Source organism: Lethenteron reissneri, chromosome 49 (assembly GCF_015708825.2).
Source record: "Lethenteron reissneri isolate LAM-NWPU_2019-01 chromosome 49, ASM1570882v1, whole genome shotgun sequence".
Taxonomy (NCBI): Eukaryota; Metazoa; Chordata; class Hyperoartia; order Petromyzontiformes; family Petromyzontidae; genus Lethenteron; species Lethenteron reissneri.
Window position 1 is genome coordinate 11,008,577 of NC_083827.1, and position 25,216 is coordinate 11,033,792.

General features: G+C 51.9%; 1 protein-coding gene across 1 annotated transcript; it reads left to right on the plus strand.

Moving 5' to 3' along the window:
• Nucleotides 1-51: 51 nt before the first annotated feature.
• Nucleotides 52-25,216, plus strand: LYRM4 (LYR motif containing 4). Its single transcript, XM_061571952.1, has 3 exons — nucleotides 52-368; nucleotides 5,705-5,825; nucleotides 23,863-25,216. The coding sequence occupies exons 1-3, from the start codon at nucleotides 283-285 to the stop codon at nucleotides 23,917-23,919; spliced, it is 264 nt and encodes an 87-aa protein (XP_061427936.1). The 5' UTR covers nucleotides 52-282; the 3' UTR covers nucleotides 23,920-25,216.

Here is a 25,216-nt window from a genome sequence, read left to right on the forward strand (position 1 = left end):
GTCGCCCCCCCCCCCCCCGCGGCTGGTGACGTCACGCGCCGGGCTGCCCGCCGTGAATGTGGCGATCGCGAATCTCCGATCACCCTGAAGACCACCACCCCCAGACCCGCGTTTACGGCCGATTGATCGGCGCGCTAAAAATAAAAACGACGTTGCGCTCGCAAGTATGGATCGCAGCGTATAAACCCCACCGTCGCATCGCGGCGTCCCCTTTAAATCGGGCAATCGCCGCGGCCGCCCCAGCCCTGCGTCCTCGCAGCTGAAGGACCCCGCCAAGGTGTCATGGCAGCGCCCAGCAGGACGCGCGTGTTGGCGCTGTACAAGGCTCTGCTGCGGGAGAGCGGCCGCTTCGCGAGCTACAGCTACAGGTGCGGGGGGGGGCTCGGGTCGGGTCGGGTGTGCGGGGTGGTGGAACAGCGCCGGGATTCGCGCTCTTGGCACCCCGGGCGCTTTGGTGTTCGCGATGAGGCCTATGCTGTCGATAGGGCGCCGAGTGGGACGTGTGCGTCTCTACCCTTGACGAGGGTCGCGCTTGTATCGGCTGCTCACTCCCTTGTGGCGGATGTTGCTGTTGACGTGTGGTGGGTGCAAGGGTAGAGTCGGTGTTTGCGGTTGGTGCCGATTGTGTTGTAAGGTCGTGGTGGAGCGCAGTGGTTGGCGCACTGCACAACGCACCCGCGACCCGCATCGGTGGCGTTATAAGTCGACAACGGCACAAGATGCATAGCGCCATTCACGCACAAAGACCTCAAAGCGGAGCCAACGATCCCCCTCCTGCCCTCCCCGCTGTTACTATTAATAAAGTACGCAATATCAATAATGCCGGCATCATTATTACCATTATCTTCACCTCACCCGGGTCTTTCAACAGATTTACACTTCGTAGTACGTAACATGTGCTTCTATGATTACTTATCCACTGACATACGAATGCCCTTTCCAATGGCGTCTCAGGGTTCTTAACAGGAATGGATTGATGGAGCCATACGTCTTTTTTGACTTCATGTATTATTTTTCCCTGGTCGATGAACAACTCCCAATTTTGTTGTGGCTTTGTGGCCCGAGCCATTTTTGAGACGTCATTGTCTCATTCCTTGTGCCCTTGACTGTCGTCATTTATCAGTTGTGCCAGATCGTGTCGGAATTATTAGCAGTCTTTTCACATTCATTGCTGTTTAAATGTATCGTTAGCGCTATTAATATCACGCTTCTAGCCCAAAAAACAACAGGTACCGCTTTATTGAAAGTCAAGTGTGGGTATTATCATAACATTGCCCTTGATTTATCCAGGAAGCCTCACGGAGTCCCCAGACGCGTGAGGGTCCTGCATTGGGATGGTTGGAAATGTCTTTTACCATAGTGAGCGTTTGGGCTGGTAAGAAACTGGATTACCTGGAGAAAACCTGCCACACGCACTCTCACACAGGGTTAGCCCTTCAACTTCCGCAAATAGCTGCAGGAATAATTTGGTGTGCTGTCATTTCCCGGCCACGTTGCAGCACCAGGCTGCAACGCCTGGTATTCTCATTCCGTTTCCCCATCCCAACATTGAGCAGACTCAACTCTGCTTACCTTTCGAGATCTATAATAATGACCTTTCTGGTTATACGGGTCACACAACCATTACATCATACACGAATCGAAAAAATGTATTCTCACGTGCTTTTTGTGTGTATGACACTATCCTTGCATTTAAGTCATCCACGTAGATATATAAACAGCAAGAGGCATTTGTGATGGGTGGTATGCGTGTGAAGGAGGGCAGGTTACTGAGACGGATATTGGGAGTGGCACCCAGACCAAGGTCGTGATGATGAGACTAAGCATGCTCTTCGACGGACGTGTCGACTGTTACAAGGGGAAGACCTAAAGTATCAGGGTATAGGGCTGATGAGACTAGGAGCGGATATTAGAAATCATGTGCAGCAGTTGAGAGATCTATAGGAAGGAAGTGTAGCAGGATGTGGTGGCGTCAAATCTTAGCCTTGATCCCCTCTTGTCTTTTTCATTGCTATCAGTTGGAGCTGTGCTTGGGGCGCCGCAGTGGTGAAATGTCAACTACCTCGCCTGGTATACAGGAGGTCGTGGGTTCGACCCCGACCCTGACGGCTGTATATTTGGAATTGCATGTTTCTCTCCTCGTGGTTGCGTGGATTTTTCTCTGGAACCTCCTGTATTTTCCTCTACATTCAGAAATATTCGTTTAGTTTATTTGGCTGCTATAAATGACGACATAAGCCACTTCGTTGAGCTATAATTTGTAGCCAAGTCGCTTCTGAAAAATATCTATGTAGCTCAGTGGGCCTTACCTGGTAAAATCTTGATTTGAAGCTTTCGTGACTGCAGGAATCCATACTCTTTGGTTCTTTCGGTAAAGTCACGTAGGTATAAAATAAAATTAATCACGACGTTTCAGACGCAACTCAAGCGTCCGTAATCAGGTGGGAAAGCATGGTCTGCTGCTGAGGCAGACTGTTTTAAAAGGTTTTAAATGGATGTAGCCCAAGGGTCATAAAGAAGTGGTCGGGGCTAGTGATGTTAATGTGAGAAATTTGCATGATGTTAATGTGAGAAATGAGCATGTAACTGGAGAAAAGAAGGAAGACGGCCTCCTAGACGAGGGCACAGAAGTGACTATGTTAATGTGAGGGATTGGCATGACGTTAATGTTGCTAATTTCTCACATTAACATAGCTACTTACGTGCCCTCTAATTTCTCACATTAACATCATGATAATCTCTCACATTAACATAGCTACTTCCGTGCCCTCTAATTTCTCACATTAACATCGTGCTAATCTCTCACATTAACATAGCCACTTCCGTGCCCCCGTCGAGGAGGCCGCTTTCCTATCTTACAGTTACATGCTAATTTTTCACATTAACATCGCTAGCCCCGACCACTTCTTTATGACCCTTGAGCTACACCCATTTCAAACCTTTTCAAACAGTCTGCCTCAGCAGCAGACCATGCTTTCCCACCTGATGATGAACGCTTGTGTTGTGCCCGAAACGTCGTGATTTATTTTATTTTATACCTACATGACTTTACCGAAAGAACCAAAGATTATGGTTGCCTGGTAAAATAAAAATAGTTTGGATCACCAGACTCATAATCAGAAGGCACTGCAAGGAAACCCTAGTCGGAGGTCAGCTTGGCGAATCGACCTCCGGGGGTCTACAAAATTGGGATTACTTTGTGAGACGTGCGACCGAGGGGAAGACTGAATGCCAGATGGCAGAAGACTATAAGAGCGGCCCTTTGCAGTCTTATCAACTATAATTGATATGGGATCTGGCAGAAGGAAGGAAGCAATGGTGAGGCATAGTGGCATCTACGGCATTATCCGTGATGACTTCTTGGATTGGATGACTCTCAAACCACTGGTAGTGGAGGGCAATATTGCATACAAATTGACTTTTACACTAAAACCTCAATTCGTTTTAATAACCACGGTCCAAACTCGGAACACTGAGCCTACAGCATTGGGCAGTGGCTTGTGCCGAGAACCTCGCTCAAGGCAACGAGGGGAGCAGCCAGACTTGACCTCTGCGTTGAGCCCCGAGTGCCCCGCGTGTGTTGCTAACGATTTAGGAAGCGTTAATCTTAAGATGCTTGACATCGCTCAGTGTGGTGGGATTTGCCTGTTGGGAAATCTAAGCGATCCCGCAATTTTTACTGCCATCGCACAGCGAGTGCCAATACTCAGGGGAGCCCTCGGCAGTCAAAATTGCATGCAGCCCTGAGAAATTGAATCCTTAGCTGTAAAATTATCGCTCATCTATTTCGAAAGGGAGAGAAAAATTTGATGTGAAATACGTGAAAAAATGTAATATGAGCAGCACAGAAGGCCCGGGAAATATAATTTGCATTTTTTCCTTTTCCCCAGCTCTGTTGTTGTTCTTGAGTAATTTCTAAACGATTTTGTGTCCAGCTCAGAGAGTCTCTAAGATTTGGGGTGAAAATTGCTGCAGTTTCAGAGAGCGAAATGAAAGAAAAAAGCCATGTATAGCCAGTCCCACAAGTGAGCCTCCTCCCAGCCCTGAAATTGTTTCCTCGCACGACTGCTGGCAAACGTTTGATTGACCCCACACATTTCTGCCCCCTCTTATTTTATATTTGGTAATCTGCCATAGTGGTGCGGAACTTACACTTTCGCCCCATGCTCACTTGAGCGGGGAGATGCTAACTTTGTGGTTTAAAGTGGTCAGGCTTGACACTGATGCAGCATGGGATTGAGATATGGAGAGTTGTGCTACGCTCATGGGACGAGATCGGGGCGCAGATCATAACGGCCTGTCTGGTAGCCCGAGCCCGAGATGGGCAGTGCACCGCGTCCGTGCTTATTTGTTTTCCCCTAATTCGTTTTCACTGCCGCTTTCGCCCAAAGTTTTTCCTCTGTGAAATCACTCTTCGAACTTTTGACAGGGCCCCACACTGTGCGTTCTAAATTGAAACACGAGAAGCTTTACACTGTGGCTTGCACTCGTCTAGCAGATGCGGTGGCCTGGCGCAGGATTTGATCTCTGCAATTTACATTGACCTGCTGCTGCTGTTGCTACCGCCAAACTTTTGACTGGATGTTGTGGTTGAATCATAACACTTTGTTGTAATACAATTAAGCTATATCGATTGATGTAAAAAGACAGTCAGCATTGTCATCATCTCAGCTGTATGCTCGTGTTGAGCCAGTACCACTTAGAGCCTAAGTTTAAATCTTAGGTTTAACCACACTGGAGTAAGCCAGCATCTTTAGTGTAGCCAGAGGGCTCGGTTCACAATTGAAAAGTGGCAGGGATGGAGTAATTCCATCATCATAATGCCCAATGGGCCGCTAAAACTAGCACCGCTTTGTGGATGTATGCAAGAGTGGATGGCCGAATAATATCCTGGTCCCCGGTATGGGCATGTGTAATTTTTGTTGGTGGTTCAGCATGTGTTTCATGGCAAGTAAGTTTTTCCTCGGTGACTGACTATATACACGGATCATAACATTTTTCTTTTAGGCACATGGATGTTGCTCTCATTTCTCGGTAACTGCCCTCAGTAATTGCCCTTGGTAACTGTGAACTTTGTTGAACATGACTTTTGTGTTTTTTTCTCTCATCTATATCCTGAGTCCCACTTGAATCGTTCAGTTATTCTGTCATTTCCTGGCGAAAGCATTTCCCCTCTTTCCAGACTCCCCCTCTCATATTCATCTGTTGGTACTTTCGGAAAGCAATCTCAGCGTAAGCGTTACAATTGTACAGATGGTATGTAACATTTTATTTAGGTCTCGGCTTTGTGAGATTTTTTTGATGCCCGCATCTATTAAGGCTCTGGAATAGTGTTTTGTTGTCCATGAAAAAAAACCCAACACATTCCTCAATTGGCCAATAACACTGTCTTAAGAGGAAAAGGAAATAGTAGGCAACGTCTGGGAAGTGGCCCTTTTAATGTCTATGCTATGAAGGAGAAGGACCATCGCCTGATGTGTCGCTCACTGCCCCCCGACAGCGAAAGCTTTGGAGGACCCTCCTGAAAAGGAGTCCGGAGACTCTTGGGTAACCAAGTGGAGTAATAACAACAACCTTCTGCAGAACGTGATAATGAATTAACGAATTGTAACATCCCCCAGATTCCTACTGTTCTGATGAACCTCCTGGAGCGGAGACGGTGAGTGATCGAGATGGAGATGTGTGTGTGTGTGCGTGTGTGCAGGGAGTACGCCCTGCGCAGGGTGAAGGATGCCTTCCAGGAGAACCGCACCTTGCAGGAACCTGAGAAGGTGGCGAGTCTGATGGCACGAGCCCAGGAGAGCCTCGACGTCATTCGCCGGCAGGTGAGGCCCCCAGCCCCGGTGGCACAGGCGGCGTGGGGCCTGGGTGGGCGACACCAACTGGTCGAATTGACGCTGTCGAGGGAGTGGGCGGGTGGGCGACCAGGCGTGCGGCCGAGTGAGTCGGCACCAACATTACGGACATTGGCGAACTCCGAGTGGCCGTGGCCTGCTCTGGTTTGCTGATGGGGAGGTCTCCGTGTGGGACCACGTTTAGAACCCTCTGTTTTCTGAGATGTAGACCGTACGTTTGAGATTAGCAGATGACCAGCGTCTGTTTTCATCTCTGAATGAGACCGTTAAATGAGGTTTTGGTTCAGCAGCCTAATGGCCTTTGGTAGGTTGAATCATTTTTATCTCGTCCGCAATTTACTTAAGCAGGCAGACACTGGATAGGGTTCAACTTTCTGAGTGTGGCCGGTTACACAAATGCTGCTGCTGCGTTGACTGCTGTTATTGGCAAGAGCACTCCACGAGCACCGTGGGGTCCGTTCACCGATGTTCATAAACATAGTACGAAACTCATTATGCACTTTTGTGGTGGATTGTGGGGAATAACAGGCGCTATTGCTGATGCGACTCGGAAGGTTGAAATCACATCTTAGGCTTGCCTGAGATCCATTGACTGACGGTTTCGATGTTCTTTTATATTCATGCGCTGAGACAAGCTCGTCCGTGTTATCAATTCTGTTAAATCAGATGTTGAGGTCTGCTAGCCACGAGAGGGCTTCGGGAGAGCTCGTTTAGTTTTGCTCTTTGTCTGTTGAAGGAGCACAGACTAAAGTGGTTTATTGTACGGTTCATATCGTGTTACCCACAATCCACCACCATGAGGGCACGTAGTGAGTTACGCGAGATGAAGCCGCCTTGACGTCGGTTGTCTCCGAGTGCTGGAAGCTCTCCGGACCTCATGCCCGGCTCTTGCGTTGACAGAAAGGTAGTTTCTGGCAGTGTTTGGCAATAAAATAGCGGCGTTATCACTGTTTTGTACAAAGGTTGGCCATGCACTGGTCTCGGTGGGAGCGTGTTGGTGGAAGAAAGGCGTCCAGACGAGGCATGTGCGATTCACGCGTTGATGGACGAGCGCGTGAACCCTCTGTGGAGCGCTCCGCTTTAGAGTAACTAACCCACGGACGAGCGGCGCAAACGTCAAGTGGACTTATGTACGCCGGGCGGATTGTGACTGCGTCTCACACTCTGGGACGGATCCTCCAGCGTGGTTTTTGATCAGCGAGCCGTGGGGTTGCTGGGGGGGGTGGAGGGAGTGGGGGCGCTTGGTGGGACACGTGTGCCGGCTGAACCGTTTATGCCTCCCGGGGAGGTGGAGCCGGCGGATCGTGTACAGTACGTTCCAAAACGAGTCATTGGTTCACTTTAAGGGGTGCCACGGTGGCGAGATGTTAACTACCTCGCCTGGTATACAGGAGGTCGTGGGTTCGATCCCGACCCTGACGCCTGCTGTATATTTGGAGTTTGCATGTTCTTCCTGTGGTCGCGTGGATTTTTCTTTGGGTCCTCCGGCTTTTCCCTCCACATTTAGAATCAACACACATTTACAGTATATGGCTGCTATCAATTTCCACGTGATAAGCCAACTTCGTTGAGATCATTTGTGGCTATATAGGCCAGTGGGCCTTGCCTGGTAAAAAAAATGTAATAGTTAATCCTTCATCCTTGCATTGGCCGTCTGCTGAAAGTTATTACTATTGTAGTGCAGTAGAACCACGCCGAGATGAGGAATTCTATAACGGCTACACTGTCGCACTCGACATCCTACGCTCACACCAGTGCAGGTCTACTCTCTCACGGTCGCTGGATACTATTTGGGTCCTAACCTCGGCTACCCTATGGGCTCTCTCACTCGTCTGGCCGGAGCGAGGGTTCAGCCAACACCGCTCCGCGACGAGGAGGGAGAGACCCTCTGCAGCCGATCCTTACCCTGGCTCCCTACGACGACGACGCCTCCATCACGGGGCCGCCCTTAAGAACCCTTTGGGTGGCTCCTCCCTCCGGCTCGGCTCCGCCCATGTTCCCGGAGGTGCTCTCCAAAGCCCCTTGCGTAACCCGTGACGTTACGTCATTCTTGACTGTCAACCCGCTCGCCTCTCCTTCTGATCTCGCCCCCTCGTTGGTTACTCACAATACTCCTCTACACTTTCGTTTTGTAATTTTCGACTTGAGGAACCTTAAAACTTTTCAAGATCTTCGAATTGTATTACATTTTCCCGAGGTGATAATCTCCCGGATGCCTCCGGTTGCGCAAGTGCCACTTCACACTCCTAGGCATAATGTTCCGAAAACACGCGAGCGGCCTCGTTATTACGCGCGGGAGAGAGCCCCCCGCTTCGCACGGCATATTCGCCGTGGCTCGCCCATTTCATTTTGAAGACGGATGTCCCGGATGAGGCGGCGCCACAGGCGGCTTGCCGTGCCCTCGTGCTGCCCCGAGGGACGCTGCCCCGGTGTGACGATCGGCACCGTGGACTTGCGATCCGGAGGTCGCTGGATCGATCTCCCGGCGCGTGCTACAGTCGAAGCAAAACATTTGGCAAGTTTCTTAAATTCCACCTCCCACCTCCCGCTGGTCTCTATCCGCACAGCAGCAATTATCAATGGGTATGGCCGGAGGTAGTCGATTGACAGGTAGAATGTGGTGGTGGGGTAAAGTGTGGGTACTCGCACCTCTTGCAATACGTCTGGTGGCCAGCGTAGAAGAGTCGGCCAAAATACCATCCAGTGGGGGGGTCCATCCGGTGGCAGCAGTGGCATGAGCAAGCACGTGCAGGGCTGCACGTTTTTACGTTATAACAATTAATGAACCCATGGAATTTAAGGTTGTTACTTTCCACCTCATACGAGCGTTACATTATCCGGCCTTCCACGAGCGCAATTTAACTTTCTCCGTGGGGTTTTTTTCCCCACGCTAATGGGCGCAGAGCAAGGCGAGAAGGGCGTATTTTACGCCGTCACGCCCCATGGGGCCCGCTATCCCCCGCCCCCCGCACGCCCTGTGGTCTCCCCCCCCCCCCCCTCCCCGTGTTTTTACGAGCCTTGAATAATACATCTCCCCTGGGTTAATGCAGCTAAGGTTTCGCCCCCACCCCCCCTTCCACGGAGCTTGTCTGTCGAGTATCGCTGCTCGAGCTGGGCACTTGGCGCGTCACTGTCGGCACCGCATCGCCACGTTAATTTTTTTTATGACCGCTGGATTACACCGATCGGGACGGAGAGACAGCCCCCTCTGCCCTTCCAGTGCATTGTTGGTGTAAATAATGCATGAGGTTGGCTGCATTGGAAGAAGTATAAGATGCCGCACCAATTAAAAAAGCAATATGTATCGAAAGTTGGGGGGTGTGGGGGGGGGGAGTTGAAAAAAATGGTGCAGGTTTCTTGAGTCCCGCCTCCCCCCACCACTGCCTCTGTGCTGCACACAGCAGTGTTGACGGGGTTCACCACAGCTGGACGAACGGCATGTCACGTGGTGGTGGTGGTGGGGTAAAGTGTAAGTAATTCGCCTGGTATACATGACGTCATGGGTTCGATCCCGACCGTAACGCCTGCTGTATATTTGGGGTTTGCATCTTCTCCCCGTGGTCGTGTGGATTGTAAGCCGGGTACTCCGGTTTTTCCTTCCACATTTAGAATCAACATGGATTAAGAGTATTTGGCTGCTATCTATCTCCACTACATGAGCCACTTCGTTGGTCCATCATTTGTGGCCAGGTCACTTCTGAAAACAGAGCTATATAGCTCAGTGGGCCTGTCCTGGTAAAATAAAAAGTTTCGTTTGAGTTTATCATTTATTTAGAGTTATTGGCTTGCTTTTCCTATACTAATGGACATCTGTGAAAAAGAGCTTCATAGCTCATCGGATATTTCCAGGATAGATAAAGATTTTGATTCTGAATTCCCTTCCACCATCTCTTTCCGCCAAAAGCCCTTGACAATAACAATCTCGCTCGTTTCAAAAAATGTAGCGCCGCTCCCATCTGTCGCGGCTCGACAGCGCCGTTTGTTGCCATCCCGTTGACGCTTTTGACCGTTTGGTGGTGCCCCGTGCTCAGCCGCCGTGTGAGATGGAGAGAACCACGAGCAGATGCGGCACAACCCAAACGCGCACGCACGTGCGGAGAGGGAGCCGCGGAGAAAACTGTCTGGAAGCTGCCGTTTGTTGTTAGACGCTGCCCTCTGCTGGCGCCTTCCGCTGCTGCTGCGCATGCGTTACCCTCGGGGCGGAGGTTGGCACTCGCAGCAGCACTCGCCCTCGTCACGCGACGCCGATATTGATTCGATGTTGAGATTCAGTGGCAACAAATAACCTGGAGAGCTTTCTGGGTATCGCCCCCCGCCACCTCCTCCATCCCAACCTCTAAACTCAAGCACCGCCGCCTCCCCCCATCCCTCCCATGAGCAACCCCTGCACACATCTATCCATTGTATGAATTTGAATGGGGCTTGCATCACTTGCCATGGCCTCTAAATTAAATAGTAGAGTGCATAAACAGTGCCGGGAGGCCGATGAGCTGAATTGGCCGAATAGTTGAATAGAAAGTGAAAATGTATTTATTTGTAATACACATCATACACTTCCAGTTGCCTCGTTATTCATTGAAATTGGTGCAGCGGTCTGAGGAATTCCCCAGAAGTACATACATAGTGCATTTGCGTACAGATTGGCCACCGGATTATGTAAATGAATCCTCTAAATTCAGACTAAACCGAGTTAACGAGGAGCTTTTTTCTCACACTCCTCTGCCGAATTCTTTCTTGAGATAAATTACCGCGTATTCGTAACGTTAATGGTTCAACGGAAACACCCAAGCCATAACCAGCGGTTCTTTGTTAGAACAACCGGAATTGGTGGCTCAAATTAATAAATTATTTAATTATTGTTATTAATCGTAATTCTAGTAATGCAGCAGGACACTCCCTTCGAGATTGTACTGTGAGCTCTGGGGGCTCTCCGGCATGGGCACGGCGCGTCATCGTCGCACGCGGAGCTTCACGTACAGTCACTTCAATTTCAACGGGCGATGAGAGGAGCAATCGGAGGTACCGGGATCACCTCGTCGCAAAAAAAATCCAAACGCAGAATTGCGTTCCTACAAACCGCCCTCGAATTCAATCGGTCAATCGGGATGCCAATCACTTTGTCACAGCCTAACCCTCCCGGCCACGGTCAGGTTTGGCATCACGCGCACTGCTGGGCCTGATGGAAGAGAGCCGCCGCTTTGAAGGCTCGCAAATAAATCCGCTTCGGAGCCTGGGCCCTCGCTGGCACCGGGGGGGGGGGGGGGGTGGTGGGAAATCCTATGTTGGCGCACGCGGAGCGGAGATGGAGTACGCGGAGCGGAGATGGAGTGCGCGATGCAAAGCCGCCCGATTTAAGGCCGTGGAGCGGCGGTATTTTCTCGCGCGCACGAGAGAGTTGTGGGCAGCGAGGGGCGATGCTTTATTTATAGTAATGGTGAGCGCGTGCGCCCCCAGAATGCATTTGACTCTCTGACACCCATGGGAGGGGAAGTGTGCTTGTGTCGTTACTGAGCAGTGGCACAGTGGTTGGCGCACCACGCTACAAACCCGTTGATCCTGGATTAGATTCCCGCTCACAACCAATATTCAGTGGTGAATATTGGAACTGATCCTGGGGCCACCCATTGCTCAACTCGGCCTCAAGTGAGGACCTGGTGCAGTGTGTATACATCAGCATTGGGGAGACAAAGGCAGTTTCACAACTTTAAGGCAAGCTCGCAATCATAATTTGAAAACCAGCATAAGTATACACGCGTTGTCTCATAATGTAGGCAATTATCTGTAGCTTCAGACAATTCAACTTAATGTAGAACAAGTCGATGGTTTGACCCGCACTCTGACATCCGAGCGTGGATGGGAAAAGTCCATCCGAGTACGTCTGACGCAGTGGCATGTTCCCTCTCGTCAAGAATGGTGAACACATTTTTTCTCTAAATTACAGTCCTAATCTATTGTCATTCGATACTCAAGGAAAAAGCCACCCACTTTGTTAACGTTTCTGAAATCTTCTCAGCCAGAAGCCCCACGACTGCATCGTCTGCTGCTCAGATATCCTCCCTCCTAGCGCTTCTATTCCGCGCCTCTCTTCGACTCAATTCCACTGCCCTTGTGTCTTGCTCCACCGCATCCTCCCCTCCCCCCCCTTCCTCTACTTCTTCTACTACTTCTGCCCTGCACAGATCGCATCTCTATAGCCCTTCTCATCTACGGGTCTCTGCGAGTCTGTGGATCTCTTTCCAAGCCTGATTATTTGTACGAGTCTATGGCCTTTGTATTTGTGGTGGCGAGATGTTAACTTCCTCGTCTGGTATACAGGAGGTTGTGGGTTCGATCTCGACCCAGACGCCTGCTGTATATTGGAGTCTGCATGTCTCTTTCCCCGTGTCCGCATGGATTTTTCTCTGGGTCCTTCGGTTTTCCCCTCCATTACTGTAAATGTCCACATGACAAGCCACTTCGTTGAGCTATCATTTGTGGCCAAGTCACTTCTGAAAAAGAGCTAATATACCTCAGTGGGCCTTTCCTGGTAAAATACAAAAATAGTTTAGCTTTAAAAATAGTTTAAGTTTTTTTAATCTTCTTTGCCTGTACTCAACACAAGCCCACATCACCTAAGGCTCCCTTGACCTCAGAGGTCGCAAACGGGTTTTGATTCCTTACCCGTACCCGTACCCGGCCGCACCAGGGTCGCAAATGGGTACCCGTACCCGGCTGGGTATGGGTACGGGTACCCGTTCCCTACCCGTACCCTACCCGAAATGAGTGACAAACGGTTACTCACCAGTGACTCACGGCCTACCCGTACCCGGCCGCACCAGGGTCGCAAACGGGTAGCCGGGTATCGGGTAGGGTATGGGTATCGAGTACCCGGTTGCGACCTCTGCTTAACCTTCTCCAGACTGTTTGCAACCCCGAAGCTCAGGCTCTCGCTTGGCTCCTTCCTTCTCGCCCTCGCCGTAAAACACCGCGGCGCGCCCAGCAGGTGGGGCTACGCGCACAATCTCATCCGCGGGGAAGCCCCCCTGGCGTGCCTGAGGTGTTTAGGTTCGCTAATTATGATCCATAACATCGATTTTTGCACCCCAAATGTCAATTCTGCCCCGTCAATTCGCCGTCCGCTCGGGCCACCATCTTGAAAATGTTGGCTTGTATGTAAAAATGTCCCCTTTTATTTCAACTTTAGTCCCGCGGTTAACTGAACATAAAGTAAATTGAAAAAGTAAACCGAATAGCAAGTGTTTTAATCAAAACAAAATCCTCTTTTAAGAGCAAGAGCGGGGGGAGAAGCGAGGGGGCGTTGTGGGGAGATGGTAATTAATATTAAAAAATTCCGCCGGCAAATTATTGAGCATAAACAATAAAACCTAATCAATAACATTTAATCAATAAACTGTAATAAATGACAACGATTAATTCGTGGATCGAGAAGGTCACGTCATGGTCAAGTGGCACGCCCCCTTCCCTCTTTGATTGACTAAGTGCTGCTTTTATTTCGGTCGACTTTCATCGTGCCCCTGTGACACCGCTGGGGGGCGACTCGTTTGCATTGCCGCATCGGCTCGTGCAGGCGATCAGACTCGTCCTTCCTATCATCGTCATCAGCCATGATCCATCCACAGCTAGATGAAGGCCTGCCCGATCTTAAACCATTGAATCTCTAGCCCCCTGACCTTTCCAGTCCCATCTTTGACCTTGTGAACTTATAAAGTTGACCTTGCCTCAAGCTTTCTCCATTTGAGCGGTGCTCACACGGTCACGTGCCAGGGACACGTGAACCCTGGGCACCTTATATTGGCAGGAGGCCCCCCATCTCTTGCCACTAGAGAGCGCTGCATTTCTCCCACACATCCTGGCCACACACACAAGCATTCATCACGTGGAAGTGAAATCGATATTTTTTATGCTGAGAGCTGGAAGCTGGGAGATGGGGAGGTGGGAGTGGAGGGGTTGGGACGGATTGGGGGGGGGGCATTGCGTTGTTGCTGACCGGGCTGAGACCATCGGCTCTCCACACCTGAGAACTCGGTTTGATCACGGGGGGATGTAACGTGGATTCCCTGCATGACCACCCGGCCACCTGGAGCCTAAATCCATGTGTGCAGCCCATTTGTCAATCCACTGCTGGATGAGGGGCCTGCCCACGCCCACGCGGGCGCCAGTGAGTGTTGATTGACCATACGTCGCTTCACTGGTCAGTGTGGGTTGGTGAAGGGAAGGGAGCATTGAAGTACAGTACAATCAATTTCGGCTGCACTCGCCACGCAGCCTGTAGCAACCCGAGGGATACTGTGACCACACAACCAAGCACGCCCCAGGCGCAATTCTCGGTGATGTGGTCACAAAAATCTCTCGACCGGGACGAGAGCGGCGTGGATGACCGCGAAGGGATGGGGCCGCGTGGTCGATCGCTTGTTCATCCTTGCCCCGTCCCCGTGCGTCGAGCATTTTGTCGCGTTCGACCGACCGTTACCGCCACGCGACGCTCGCACCCGTTGAGTGACGCAGCGGTTCAGAATCAGAATATTTTCCTGGAGGAATCCGATGAGCTATAAAGCTCTTTTTCACAGATGTCCAGTAGCGGCGGGTTTGAGCGTTACAACAACAAAACAATACAAAAACACGTGTTGCCTTACCAGGTAAGGCCCACTGAGCTATTAGCTTCTTTTTCAGAAGTGACCTGGCCAGAAATTATAACTCAACAAAGTGGCTAATAATGTGGAAATTTATTGCAGATAAATAATCAAAATAATATAAATGCGTGTTGATTCTAAAAGTTGGGTGGAAAAAGCCGACCCGGAGAAAAATCCCCGCGACTTTTTGCATACCAAGTGAGTAAGATAACATCACACCACGTGGTTACGGTTGCGTGTCTCACAGCTGCAGAAGTCGATCATTCACAGACTTTTTTCCACAAAACTCTTAAGAATTTTCATCGCGTGGCCGATCAGGGGGACCCGAGTCAATTTACTTTGGTAAATTGGCTCGGCATGAAGTGAGCGTTTTTATGAATTAAATAAGAGGGAGAGCGCGCTCTGTTGGCAATTTACTGTTTTAATGATTTATTAGCGGTCACCCAGATCATCTGTTCGAAGACCAAATTACCAAGTTTGACATTTCCATCCCCCCCCCCTCGCATCCTTCTTGGCGCCATAGAGAAATATTCTGTTTTGCGTACGGCAGAGCGTGGATTGCGCAATAACCGTTCTTCACTCATATCCCGTAGTTCATTTACATTGCTTGTGGTAATTTCTATCATGAGAAAATCGCAGAGGGTTAATATTTTTCCCATTTAAACTTAGGCCTAATTATATTTACAATCCGATTTTCGGAAAGTATCTTCTGACGTCGCTCTGAATGTCTCCGGCAGTGCCGAGGAGAAGAAGCCACTCTTAGTGTCAGCTGTGGGTCCGGAGGTCGACCGTGCGCCGTGGTGGCGAGATGGTATGTCTCTCGCCTGATGTGCAGGATGTCGTGGGTTCAATCCAGACCCCGACGCCTATATATTTGGAGTTTGCATGTTCTCCCCTTGGATCACGTGGATCTTTCTCCGAATCCTCCGGTTTTTCCTTCCCACACTTAGAAACACGCGTTTTTAGATTATTTCCCTGCCATCCACGTGATAAGCCACTTTGTTGAGCTATCATATGGGTTAATGTAACTATTCTCAGAATTGGGATGATAAAATTACTCGTGGCTATTTATTTGTGGGTGTCAGCCCAAGCGGCATTGCTGCTGTGCCGCGTTATTTACACAGCACACAGCGGCGGGACTTCACTGCCGAGCCCTGCATTCCATTTGCGCGGTGACCTTTTGTAATCGTATTCTCAACCTTGTCTCACCCTCGCTCGTACAAATAGCGCCGCGTGCCGAGGCGGCAATAAATTTCATGGATAATAATAATAATATGGCATATATAATAAGTTAGGAGCGCATCATCCTTAGACGTGGCTTATGCAACGGTGGCAGATGTTAACTACCTCGTCTGGTATGCAGCTCATATGTACGTTGAACTTCTTTCGCACCGTACGTAGCCAACTGTGCTAATCGGAGGTGGCTTACTCGTGCTGAGAATGCCACTGGCTCCGTCACATCTGCGATGAGATGTTCACTGCACTCTGGGTTCTCTCCCGAGAGCATGCCCCTTGTATTTGTTTGCAATTTTACCTTTGTCATCATCCACAGTTCATATTCGCGCTAGGAAGGTCATGGCTCACAACGCGTGCGTCGTGATTGTGTGCACGAAACATTTCTATACCACTTTGTGCCAATTGTGCCGGGCTCCTGTGTTACATTACGGCTACCCAGAGCAAAACAAAGCTCGACAAACCGAATGGCTAAATAAGCCAAACAAAATTAAATCGCTTCTCAGACCACGATTGTGAATCGCGTATAAATTCATGGAATTCGGCCGGAGGGTGAATGGTGACATGGCCAGTGGGCGGGACGAGGCCATCGACTCGCTCACGTCAGTCCTGTTACCCGACAGGTGCAATTAGCTGCGAGCGATACCTGGCGTCGCCATGCAGGCCTCTCAAGACTGGCGCATGCTGCCGCACGCTTCCTACAGTCGCACTGTCGATCGATCCTCGTGCATTTACAAGCGTGAGAATCCGTGCTGATGAATATCACTCCCCCCGAGTCTCCCCATCCCCTCCACTCTTCGACCCCCTCTCAAGGCATGAGCAACGTAATGCCATCCCTTCCCTGGCTAACACAGAGTCTGTGTACAATGGGTTGTGTAGGTATGTTATCAGGCATCATTCATTGACTAAATGCATTAGAATACTATACAGTCCAAGCCTATGTGTAAGTATAAATAATTAAAGATTAATGTAAATTATGCAGAAGTGATTGATAATGTTACGGGTTGCGAACACAAATGAGATGAAAACAATTTCAAAGAACGGTATAAATGGGACGGTAGAAACGTGATGGAATTAGTCTCGAATGGTGATGGCTGGAATTCTGACAATTGACTCGGTGGGGGAGTGAATTGTTCGGTGATCAATGGGTAATTAATTTTTGATCAGTGAAAGTGATGCCCAGTTTAGGGCAATGGCACGGTTTGTAGCAGAAATTGGGGATGAGCTCCCGGATTGAATAACAAGAAACCCCAGAAAATCCAACCTAGATGCAAATCTAGAGACAACCATAAAAAGTGTTTCCGGTTTATCTGAAACCGGAAGTGATGTTATTAATTCGATGTCACTTCTGCATTCCCCCCCCCCACCCTGTCTTGGCTAAATAAAGATCACTGTGGGGGGAGGGGGTGGTGATGGCTACACAGCACTCATCCGTGCATGAAGCCGCCCGTTACAAAAATTGGGCCGGGGGGCTGAGAAGGGGGGGGTTGAGAGGGGGGGGGTTAGGGGTGGTAGGAGGGGGAGAGAGGGGGTTGGGGGGGTGCACGGGGAAGGGGGGGTGCACAGGGGGTGGTGTTTGGGTAGTGGGGAGCTGCCACGAGTGGCCGTGTTGGCTGCGGTGACTTTAGGGCGCCGACACAAAATGAATGAACATTTTGTGTTGGTGGGGTGACTGATCGACCTACGGCCAAGTCACGTGGAATACTCCCGATCTGGTCAGATCTCAGAGGCTTAGCAGGCCTCTGAGCCTGGGTCGAGCCTGGGGGGGTGCCCACCGCTGTACATGACACAGGTGCTCTAGGCTGCTGCGGGACTACGATGCGAGCAGCAGAGGGCAGTGCAGCAAAGTCCACGGTTGTACTGTAATCCTGCGCTCCCACGTCTGCTCCCTGCCTTCACTGGCCCACAATGACCAGCATGGTGAAGTATGGTCAAATAACCACCTCGACCGACATGATGTGACGTGGGGGAGGTCCTCATCGAGCAGTGGTGACAACTATTATCTGTGTGGTAAGTGTTCATCGGACTGATGCACCTGCTTAATGACCCACCCACTTGGTCGTCCACTCACTTGTCCACTCGCTCAAGCACGCATTTGTCCACAAACTGGTTCATCCACTCATCCACACACATTAATCCACTCACCCTGTCATTCACTCGTCCATCCATCCACTCGCTCACGCTCTCACGAGCCCATTCATTCATCCACTCATTCGTCCACTCAATCATTAACTCAATCGTCCACTCTTTCACTCATGCACTGATTCGTCCGCTCACACGCACGTGCGTGCACCCAGGACGTGCGTGCACCCAGGACGTGCGTGAGAGGTGCAGCGGGGTCTCCCCCTTGTGAGTGACGTCACACACGCACACGTGTGCTCCCCCTTGTGAGTCACATCACACACACACGTGTGCTCCCCCTTGTGAGTCACATCACACACACACACACGTGTGCTCCCCCTTGTGAGTCACGTCACACACACGCACACACGTGTGCTCCCCCTTGTGAGTCACACACACACGTGCTCTCCCTTGTGAGTCACGTCACACACACACACATGTGCTCCCCCTTGTGAGTCACGTCACACACGTGTGCTCCCCCGCGTGAGTCACGTCATACACACACACACACGTGTGCTCCCCCTTGTGAGTCACGTCACACACGTGCTCTCCCTTGTGAGTCACGTCACACACACACACACGTGCTCCCCCTTGTGAGTCACGTCACACACGCACACACGTGCTCCTCCTTGTGAGTCACGCCACACGCGTGCACTCGTGCCAATTTTGGGCACGCTGGTAGCGAGCGTGCGGAGCCGGGGGCGGCCGTTGGTCCGCGGGCATTCCTGCGACGTACTTCACGCAGCCGGACACGCACACGTAACGCGCACGCACACACACACGCACACATGCACACGCGCTATTTATATGTACGAGCTGTCCCGTGCCTATTGAGAACATGACGGTGTCCACCACGCAGTGAGATGGAGTGTCGCGTCGCGAGACGGCAAAGGAACGTGACAGCTCGGGGGGGGTGGGGGGTGGGGGGCGGTGGGCGGTGGGAGGTGGGGGGGCTTCATCCGGCAGTGGATGGATCATGGCCGCTCCTCAAGTCACGTGCTCCCAACGAGCTCTGGGTGGTCTTGTTCCGCTCCACGGGAGGGGGGGTTGTCTTGGTGCCACCAGTTGGTGGAAATTCCACGTTACAGTGGTGGGGACCAGTGTGTCCTGAACACGACAAACCCGAGTGCCGTCTTGCCAAGTGGTGCACAATCGCGAGCCAGTGCTTATTTTGCTCAACCTGGAGGAACAACAACAACAATAATAACAATGCCATTTGTTTATTGAGGGAAGTTTCCCTGGGTCTCAAGACTCTCTATCAGTATTGTGCTGTGATTACTACCTGCTTGGCATCATAACAGACATGGTTTTGGTAACAATGATATTGTTAACGGTGATATTGGTGGTGGTGATGGAGCTGAGATGACACGAGGAGATGCTCTCCGACTGAGGGACGCGGCGTCCTTGACACTCGGACACGCGCGCACACACCAGTGGGCAGGTGCTGGACCCGCGTGAACCCCGAGATGGTTGTGGGGGTGAGGAGGGTTCATCTGGCGCCGTGCCACGCCGTGCCACGCCGTGCCCTCTGTGCCCTCGGTGTCGAGACAAAAACGGAACAGGAGGACTGGAGTGGCGTGGCCGGGGTGGTTAAATTAGGGGCCCCACGGCGTGGCCACGGCGTGGCCACGGCGTGGGCACTGTGTGGGCACGTGCACCACTCATGGCCCTGTCAACACCCACCACACACAAGCTGGCTCACTTGCCCGGTCACTCATCCCACCCGCCCATCCATTCAACTCCCCCACCCACCCAAACACACACCTGCCCACCCATTCTCCAACTTACCTACCCCACCCACTTGCTCGCTCCCCCACCCACCAATTAAATCACTTATCCACCCACCCGTACTTTCACTTGCTCGCTCATCCACCCACCCACCAATTCAATCACTCGCTCATCCACGTACTAGCGCACTGCACCCACCCATTCACTCGGTTCACCGCTTTCACTTTCTCATTTACTACTCGCACATTCGCTCAATCACATCCCTGCTTACCCACCCACCAATTTACTCACACAACAACCGCCATTCGCCACTAAGTGGCGGTGACGTCACCACGACGCTTGTGCCAGGCTATGTGCACCTTGAGGCCACGTGAAGTGTCGAACGCCCACTGGCAGGAGGTCACGGGGCAAAGCCAGATGCCACAGGTCGACTGACTGAGATGATCGAGATAACTGGCTGATGCACCACCTGCACCCCCTACCAACTTGCTGTGCTTTAGCCACCCGGTGCTCCACTCGTTGTTGTGAGCGTCGCTCCTCCGCCCTCCGTTGTTGTTGGAGGGCGACTGCCTCCAACTGCCCAGTAGCGTCCTTCACAAGCCTCCACCACAGAGGCCGATCTTGACACCGCTGGTACCAGTCATCGGCAAGTCCACTCAGCTCCACGTCCTCCTGTACCACATCACTCCATCTTTTCCCTAGCCCGTGCCGTGCCCGTTTAGCCCCCTCGATCCGGCCGAACAAAAGCTGTTTAGGCATGCGGTGGCTGGGCATGCGGGCTACATGACCCATACCCATACTCACACAGTCACTTGTCCACACACTCTCACTGGCACAATAACGCACCCACCTACCACAGACTTGCTGTCCTCGGTAATTGTGATTAAATATACTCACTCGCTGCTTCACTCATTCATCACCCACTGGCTGACTTGCACTCGCTCACTTATTGGCTCACTTCCATGCTCACTAGCTTGCCGAACACACCTGCTCAGTCAGCTGTTCATTCACACACTTCCTCACTCACTGGCTCACTGACCCACCCATTTGCTTCAGCCACTCGCCACCACACCTGGCCAGGACTATTACAAGGATACCTGCATAGGGAACACCGAGCCGATGATGCGGAGACCCTCGGTTCGAATCGCGTCTGTAGGTATTTATCTTTATCAAGAAAATCAGTTTCACCCACTCTTCAAGTCGTGGCTTTAATGGGCCTTCCTCATCCCAAACTGGCGGGTGGGTGGGGGTGGGTCTGTGGTGAATTTCACATCTCAAAAAAATAACGGTGCGACCCCGCGGCGAGACGATCCCGCTTGCTGAATCCCACGATGCCGAGCGGTGGACCCCCCCTCGCCCCCCGCGTGAGTTGAGGTTGTGTGAGCGCCTCGCCGCGGTCTCGGCGTGGATTGCCGTTGGCTGCGCGTCTCGCGGTCCCGGGGGTCGGGGACGCTCGTTAGTTGCCCGTCGGCCATCCTCGGGATGAGCGTTTGCACGGACTCCTCACGATCGGGCGCCGCGGCGACTAGGAGATGTTAACTACCTCGCCTGGTATACAGGAGGTCGTGAGTTTGATCCCGACCCGGATGCCGTGGAATTTTTTCCGGTCCTCCGGTTTTTCCCACCACATTTAGAATCAACATGCCTCTATAGTATTTGGCTGCTATAAATTTCCACATGATGATGAGTCACTTCTCTGAGCTATCAATTGTGGCCAGGTCACTTCTGAAAAAAGCAATACAGCTTGGTGGGTCTTGCCTTGGTAAAATATAAATAGTTTAGTTAATCGTTGTATATAGGGACGTGGTGCGCACGGACGGAGGTGCTGCGCGAGAGTGGACTGGCACTGTGCACCGCGCCTCTCCAACCGGGCCGCCCCTTGGCGTCGTCGCTCGAAGCGCAGCGCAGGGAGAGAATTGTCTCCTGAGAGCAATGGACAGACGCCGTCCGTTACGGAGACACTCGTGGGAGAAGAGTATCCACCGAGACACGGAGAGGAGAGGACCTCGACCGACCCCGACGCCGCACGCGTCTCCCCGCTCCACACTGCTGGGATTCCACGCTGCCGCGGCACGGGGCTGTCGTGGCTTAGAGAGCGCGGCCACTGTGGGCAGGCGGCGGTGACTCGCGATGCCGCCACCACTCGCTGGGTGGGCTTCACTGCGGCTCTCGATTCCGCCTCGCGAGTGCCGCGTTGGTGAACCGCGACAGCGGTGGGGGATGCGAGAGGCCCCCCCCCCCCCCCGGCGCCCAGGCCACGTTTGTAAACGCCGTCACGTGCGCCGCGTGCCGGCGACTCCCGGGGGGTGGGGGGCTATTTTTAGCTCCGCGTTTTAGGGCCCTCGTCGAGACGCCTCCTTCCAAGGGTGGGGGGGGGGTCTCGGCGAGACGGTAGCCCCCACCGCCTTGAATGTGCGTGTGCATGTGGTTGTTAATGTGCATGTGGTTGTTAATGTGCGTGTTGTTGTTAATGTGCATGTTAATGTGCATGTGGTTGTTGTTGTTGATGTGTGTATGAACGTTGAACCTCTCGCACCCTACGTAGCCACGCCGTGCTAATGGGGCTCAACGCTCTCCACGTCACGCTGGCGCTCGTTGCTCGACGTGGTTCTTCGTTTGCATCTTGGCAAAACAAAATGTACCGCCCCCCCCCCTCCCCACACGTGTTCTAAATTGTGCCCCCCTTGCTTTCGTGTCGAGGGACATGGAATCCGTGGCGGCAGTGCAGCCCCGCTTTAGGAAATGGTTCCGCAGGAGATTTTGTCGAGGATTCCATCCCCCCCCACCCCCCTGTCCCCACCTCCTCCTCCACTTGGTGGATTAGGGAGTCCAATAATGAACATTAACGTCCCCTGTTAAAATATCCTGTGGACAGGGGGGTTTGAAACCAATTGGCTTGATTATAAAAGCGATGAATTCCGGTATAAACACGCGCGTTGCCATTGCCGTTCATCAGTTCTCGCCGCGCGGAATCGGAGCCATGGTGGGGGTGGCTGAACTCGGCCTTCGAACCCTCGGATCATTCTCTCTGAGCCCCTTGAGCCCCCCGGCCACTGCTGGCGCCAGCCACGAGGTCACGAGGTCACGAGGTCACGCGGCGTTATCGCAAAGCGCGCGAGCCGAGTGGATCCGGCTTTAAACTAAACTAAAAATAAATAAATAAAATTCCCCAAGGTAAGGGCCCACTGAGCTGCATAGCTCTTTTTCAGAAGCGACCTGGCCATCACAAATCATAGCTCAACGAAGTGGCTCATCATGTGGAAATATATAGCAACCAAATATTCTAAACGACTCATGTTGATTCTAAGTCTGAAGGGAAAAACTGGAGGACCCGGAGAAAAATCCACGCGACTACGGGGAGAGAGAGGGGATCGAACCCACGAACTCCTGTATGCCAGGCAAGGTAGTCAACATCTCACCACCGTGGCTCCCCAAATGGTGCCCGTGTGGCCAGCCCTGAACGCATTGGCGGCGATGAGCGGCGGGTGCCCACGGCAAGGCGGGGCTCGCGAGTCTGTGTGTGTCGCGGCACGCTCGGGGCGACGGGGCACGTGGAGCTGGAGTAGTCGGTGACGTTGGCTGGAGGCTCCTTGAATGGTGACACGGTGCGGGCCACCTGAATACGCACCAAACCATTACCGCGCGTGTGGCTGGGGTTGTGGGTCTTGTCGTCCGCGTGCTCATTCGCCGAGCGTGGGGTCACGTGCTCACCTGCGTCGCCAGCGAGGCTAACCCGGTGAGCAGCCAGCCTGGCTCCGTGATGCCTCACGCACTGGCGGGACGCGTGATCTGGATGTCAGCACCTGGGGGGGGGGGGGGGGGGGAACAAAGGCGGCCAGGTGCATGTCTGTGCTGTTAACCACACCTTGCCCTCATGCGTGGCGCTGGCCTTCATGGGTTCTCGATAACGATACTGGGCCCCAACATTCTTGTTAAAGGCTACATGGGGGGTTTTGTCTTTGTGGGGAGGCGGTAGTGTAGTGGTTAGAGCACTCTCTACAGACGCTGCGAATCTAATTTGATTTCTGCTCAAGATTAATAACAGTGGTGAATATCTGAACCGGGCCTGGGCCCTCCCCACGGTCATCTCGGCCTTAAATGAGTACCCATTGCAGTGTGTAAACATCAGCATTGGGGAGACAAAGGCGGCCTCGGGCGTCTTGTTGACCACCCCCCCCCCCCCCCCCCCGTCATGTGTCATTACGGCTTCAATAAGTGCTCACTAACTGCAATTGCCCTAACAATCTATGTAGGCTACATGGGAGATGTGTGTGCGTGTGTGTGTGCGCGTGCAGGTGGTGGTGGGCAATCTGTACTCGGTCAACAAGCTGGTGGTCGAGGGTGGACAATAGAAGGGGGCTCCAGTGATGTAGCCGCTCCGCTCCGGCTCTCTGAGGCAACCGGCTACCTCCGTGTGTGTGCGCGCGCGCGTCTGTGTGACGATGTTTGTGTGTATGCAGGCCGTGGCGTTGTATAGATTCGCGCACCGCACCGATATCCTGGTAACCTGGGTTAAATTCCTTGCCCATGGTGCACATTAACTCCGCTGGTCAAGTGAGTTTTAATCTCCACGCGGACCTCCACTAGGTCAACTCTGTGTAAAATTAGCTTGACCCAATTCCAGGGTGTGCTCTATGGGTGGTCAGGTGCACATTGCTCTGACCCCGCTGTCTACCTGCGTGCCATGCCGGCCTTAGTAATGTACACGCCGCAACAGCGGCCTCGACAGTGTACAACAACATGGAGACCCCCACTCTGTCTTTGTGTTGGTACGTGTGTTGGTACGTGTGTATATCTATACGTGTGTATATCTATACGTGTGTGTGAGCACTGCGTGAAGGCTTGCACCTGGTGCAGTGGGCAAACAAGCACTGGGGAGCCAAAGGCATAATGAGGTTACACCAACTCGTGCACTATTCTAGCCTTAGTAGGTGCTCGCTAATAGCACTTTCCCCAAATTGTTTGTTCAAGGCTGTTCAGGAGATTATTGATTTTGACCTTTGTTAATGCCGTATCTACGTGTGGTGCGTTGCCATGTCTGTATCTGTGTCTATTTGTGTATGTCTTTATCTGTATGTGTGTGTGCCTTGTCATGTTTGTATCTGTGTGTATGTATCTGTATTTGCATGTGTATTTGTATCCATGTGCGTGATTTGTCATGTCTGTATATGTGTATTTGTGTGGGTCTGTATTTCCCTGCTTGTGTTTGTATCTATGTGCGTGTGCATGCTTTGTCGTGTCTGTGTGTCTGTATCTCTATCTGTGCGCTTCTGTATCTTTGTTGTAAATCTCCGGAGATGCTCACACACACTCACGCGGTGACAGCGGCTGCTTATAATGCAGGAATCTGGACCGGATTCTGTCCATGGAGTCGGGCTCTCCGCAGTAAGAGCGCCGCCACCTTTCAGTTTGTCCACAGAGAACACCGATCGTTTACACCCGGGCAGGACAAATGCTGGGACACACACAAGGAACCAGAAAAAGTGTCTACAAATGTCGAAAAGTTATGCAGCTAATTAATGAAAGCTTAAGCGAATAAACATATGAGTGTGTAAATTATAGTAACGCGCGCTGTCGATGTGGAGCCATTTAATGATTGCTGCTGTTTGTCGTCTTTGCAAAAATAATAAATTCACTTGTCCAATTGCA

Coding starts and splice junctions, on each gene's coding strand:
- LYRM4 (XM_061571952.1), top strand. CDS start 283: ATGGCAGCGCCCAGCAGGACGCGCGTGTTGGCGCTGTACAAGGCTCTG. Junction 369..5,704: donor TTCGCGAGCTACAGCTACAG/GTGCGGGGGGGG, acceptor GCGTGTGTGCAG/GGAGTACGCCCTGCGCAGGG. Junction 5,826..23,862: donor TCGACGTCATTCGCCGGCAG/GTGAGGCCCCCA, acceptor GTGCGCGTGCAG/GTGGTGGTGGGCAATCTGTA.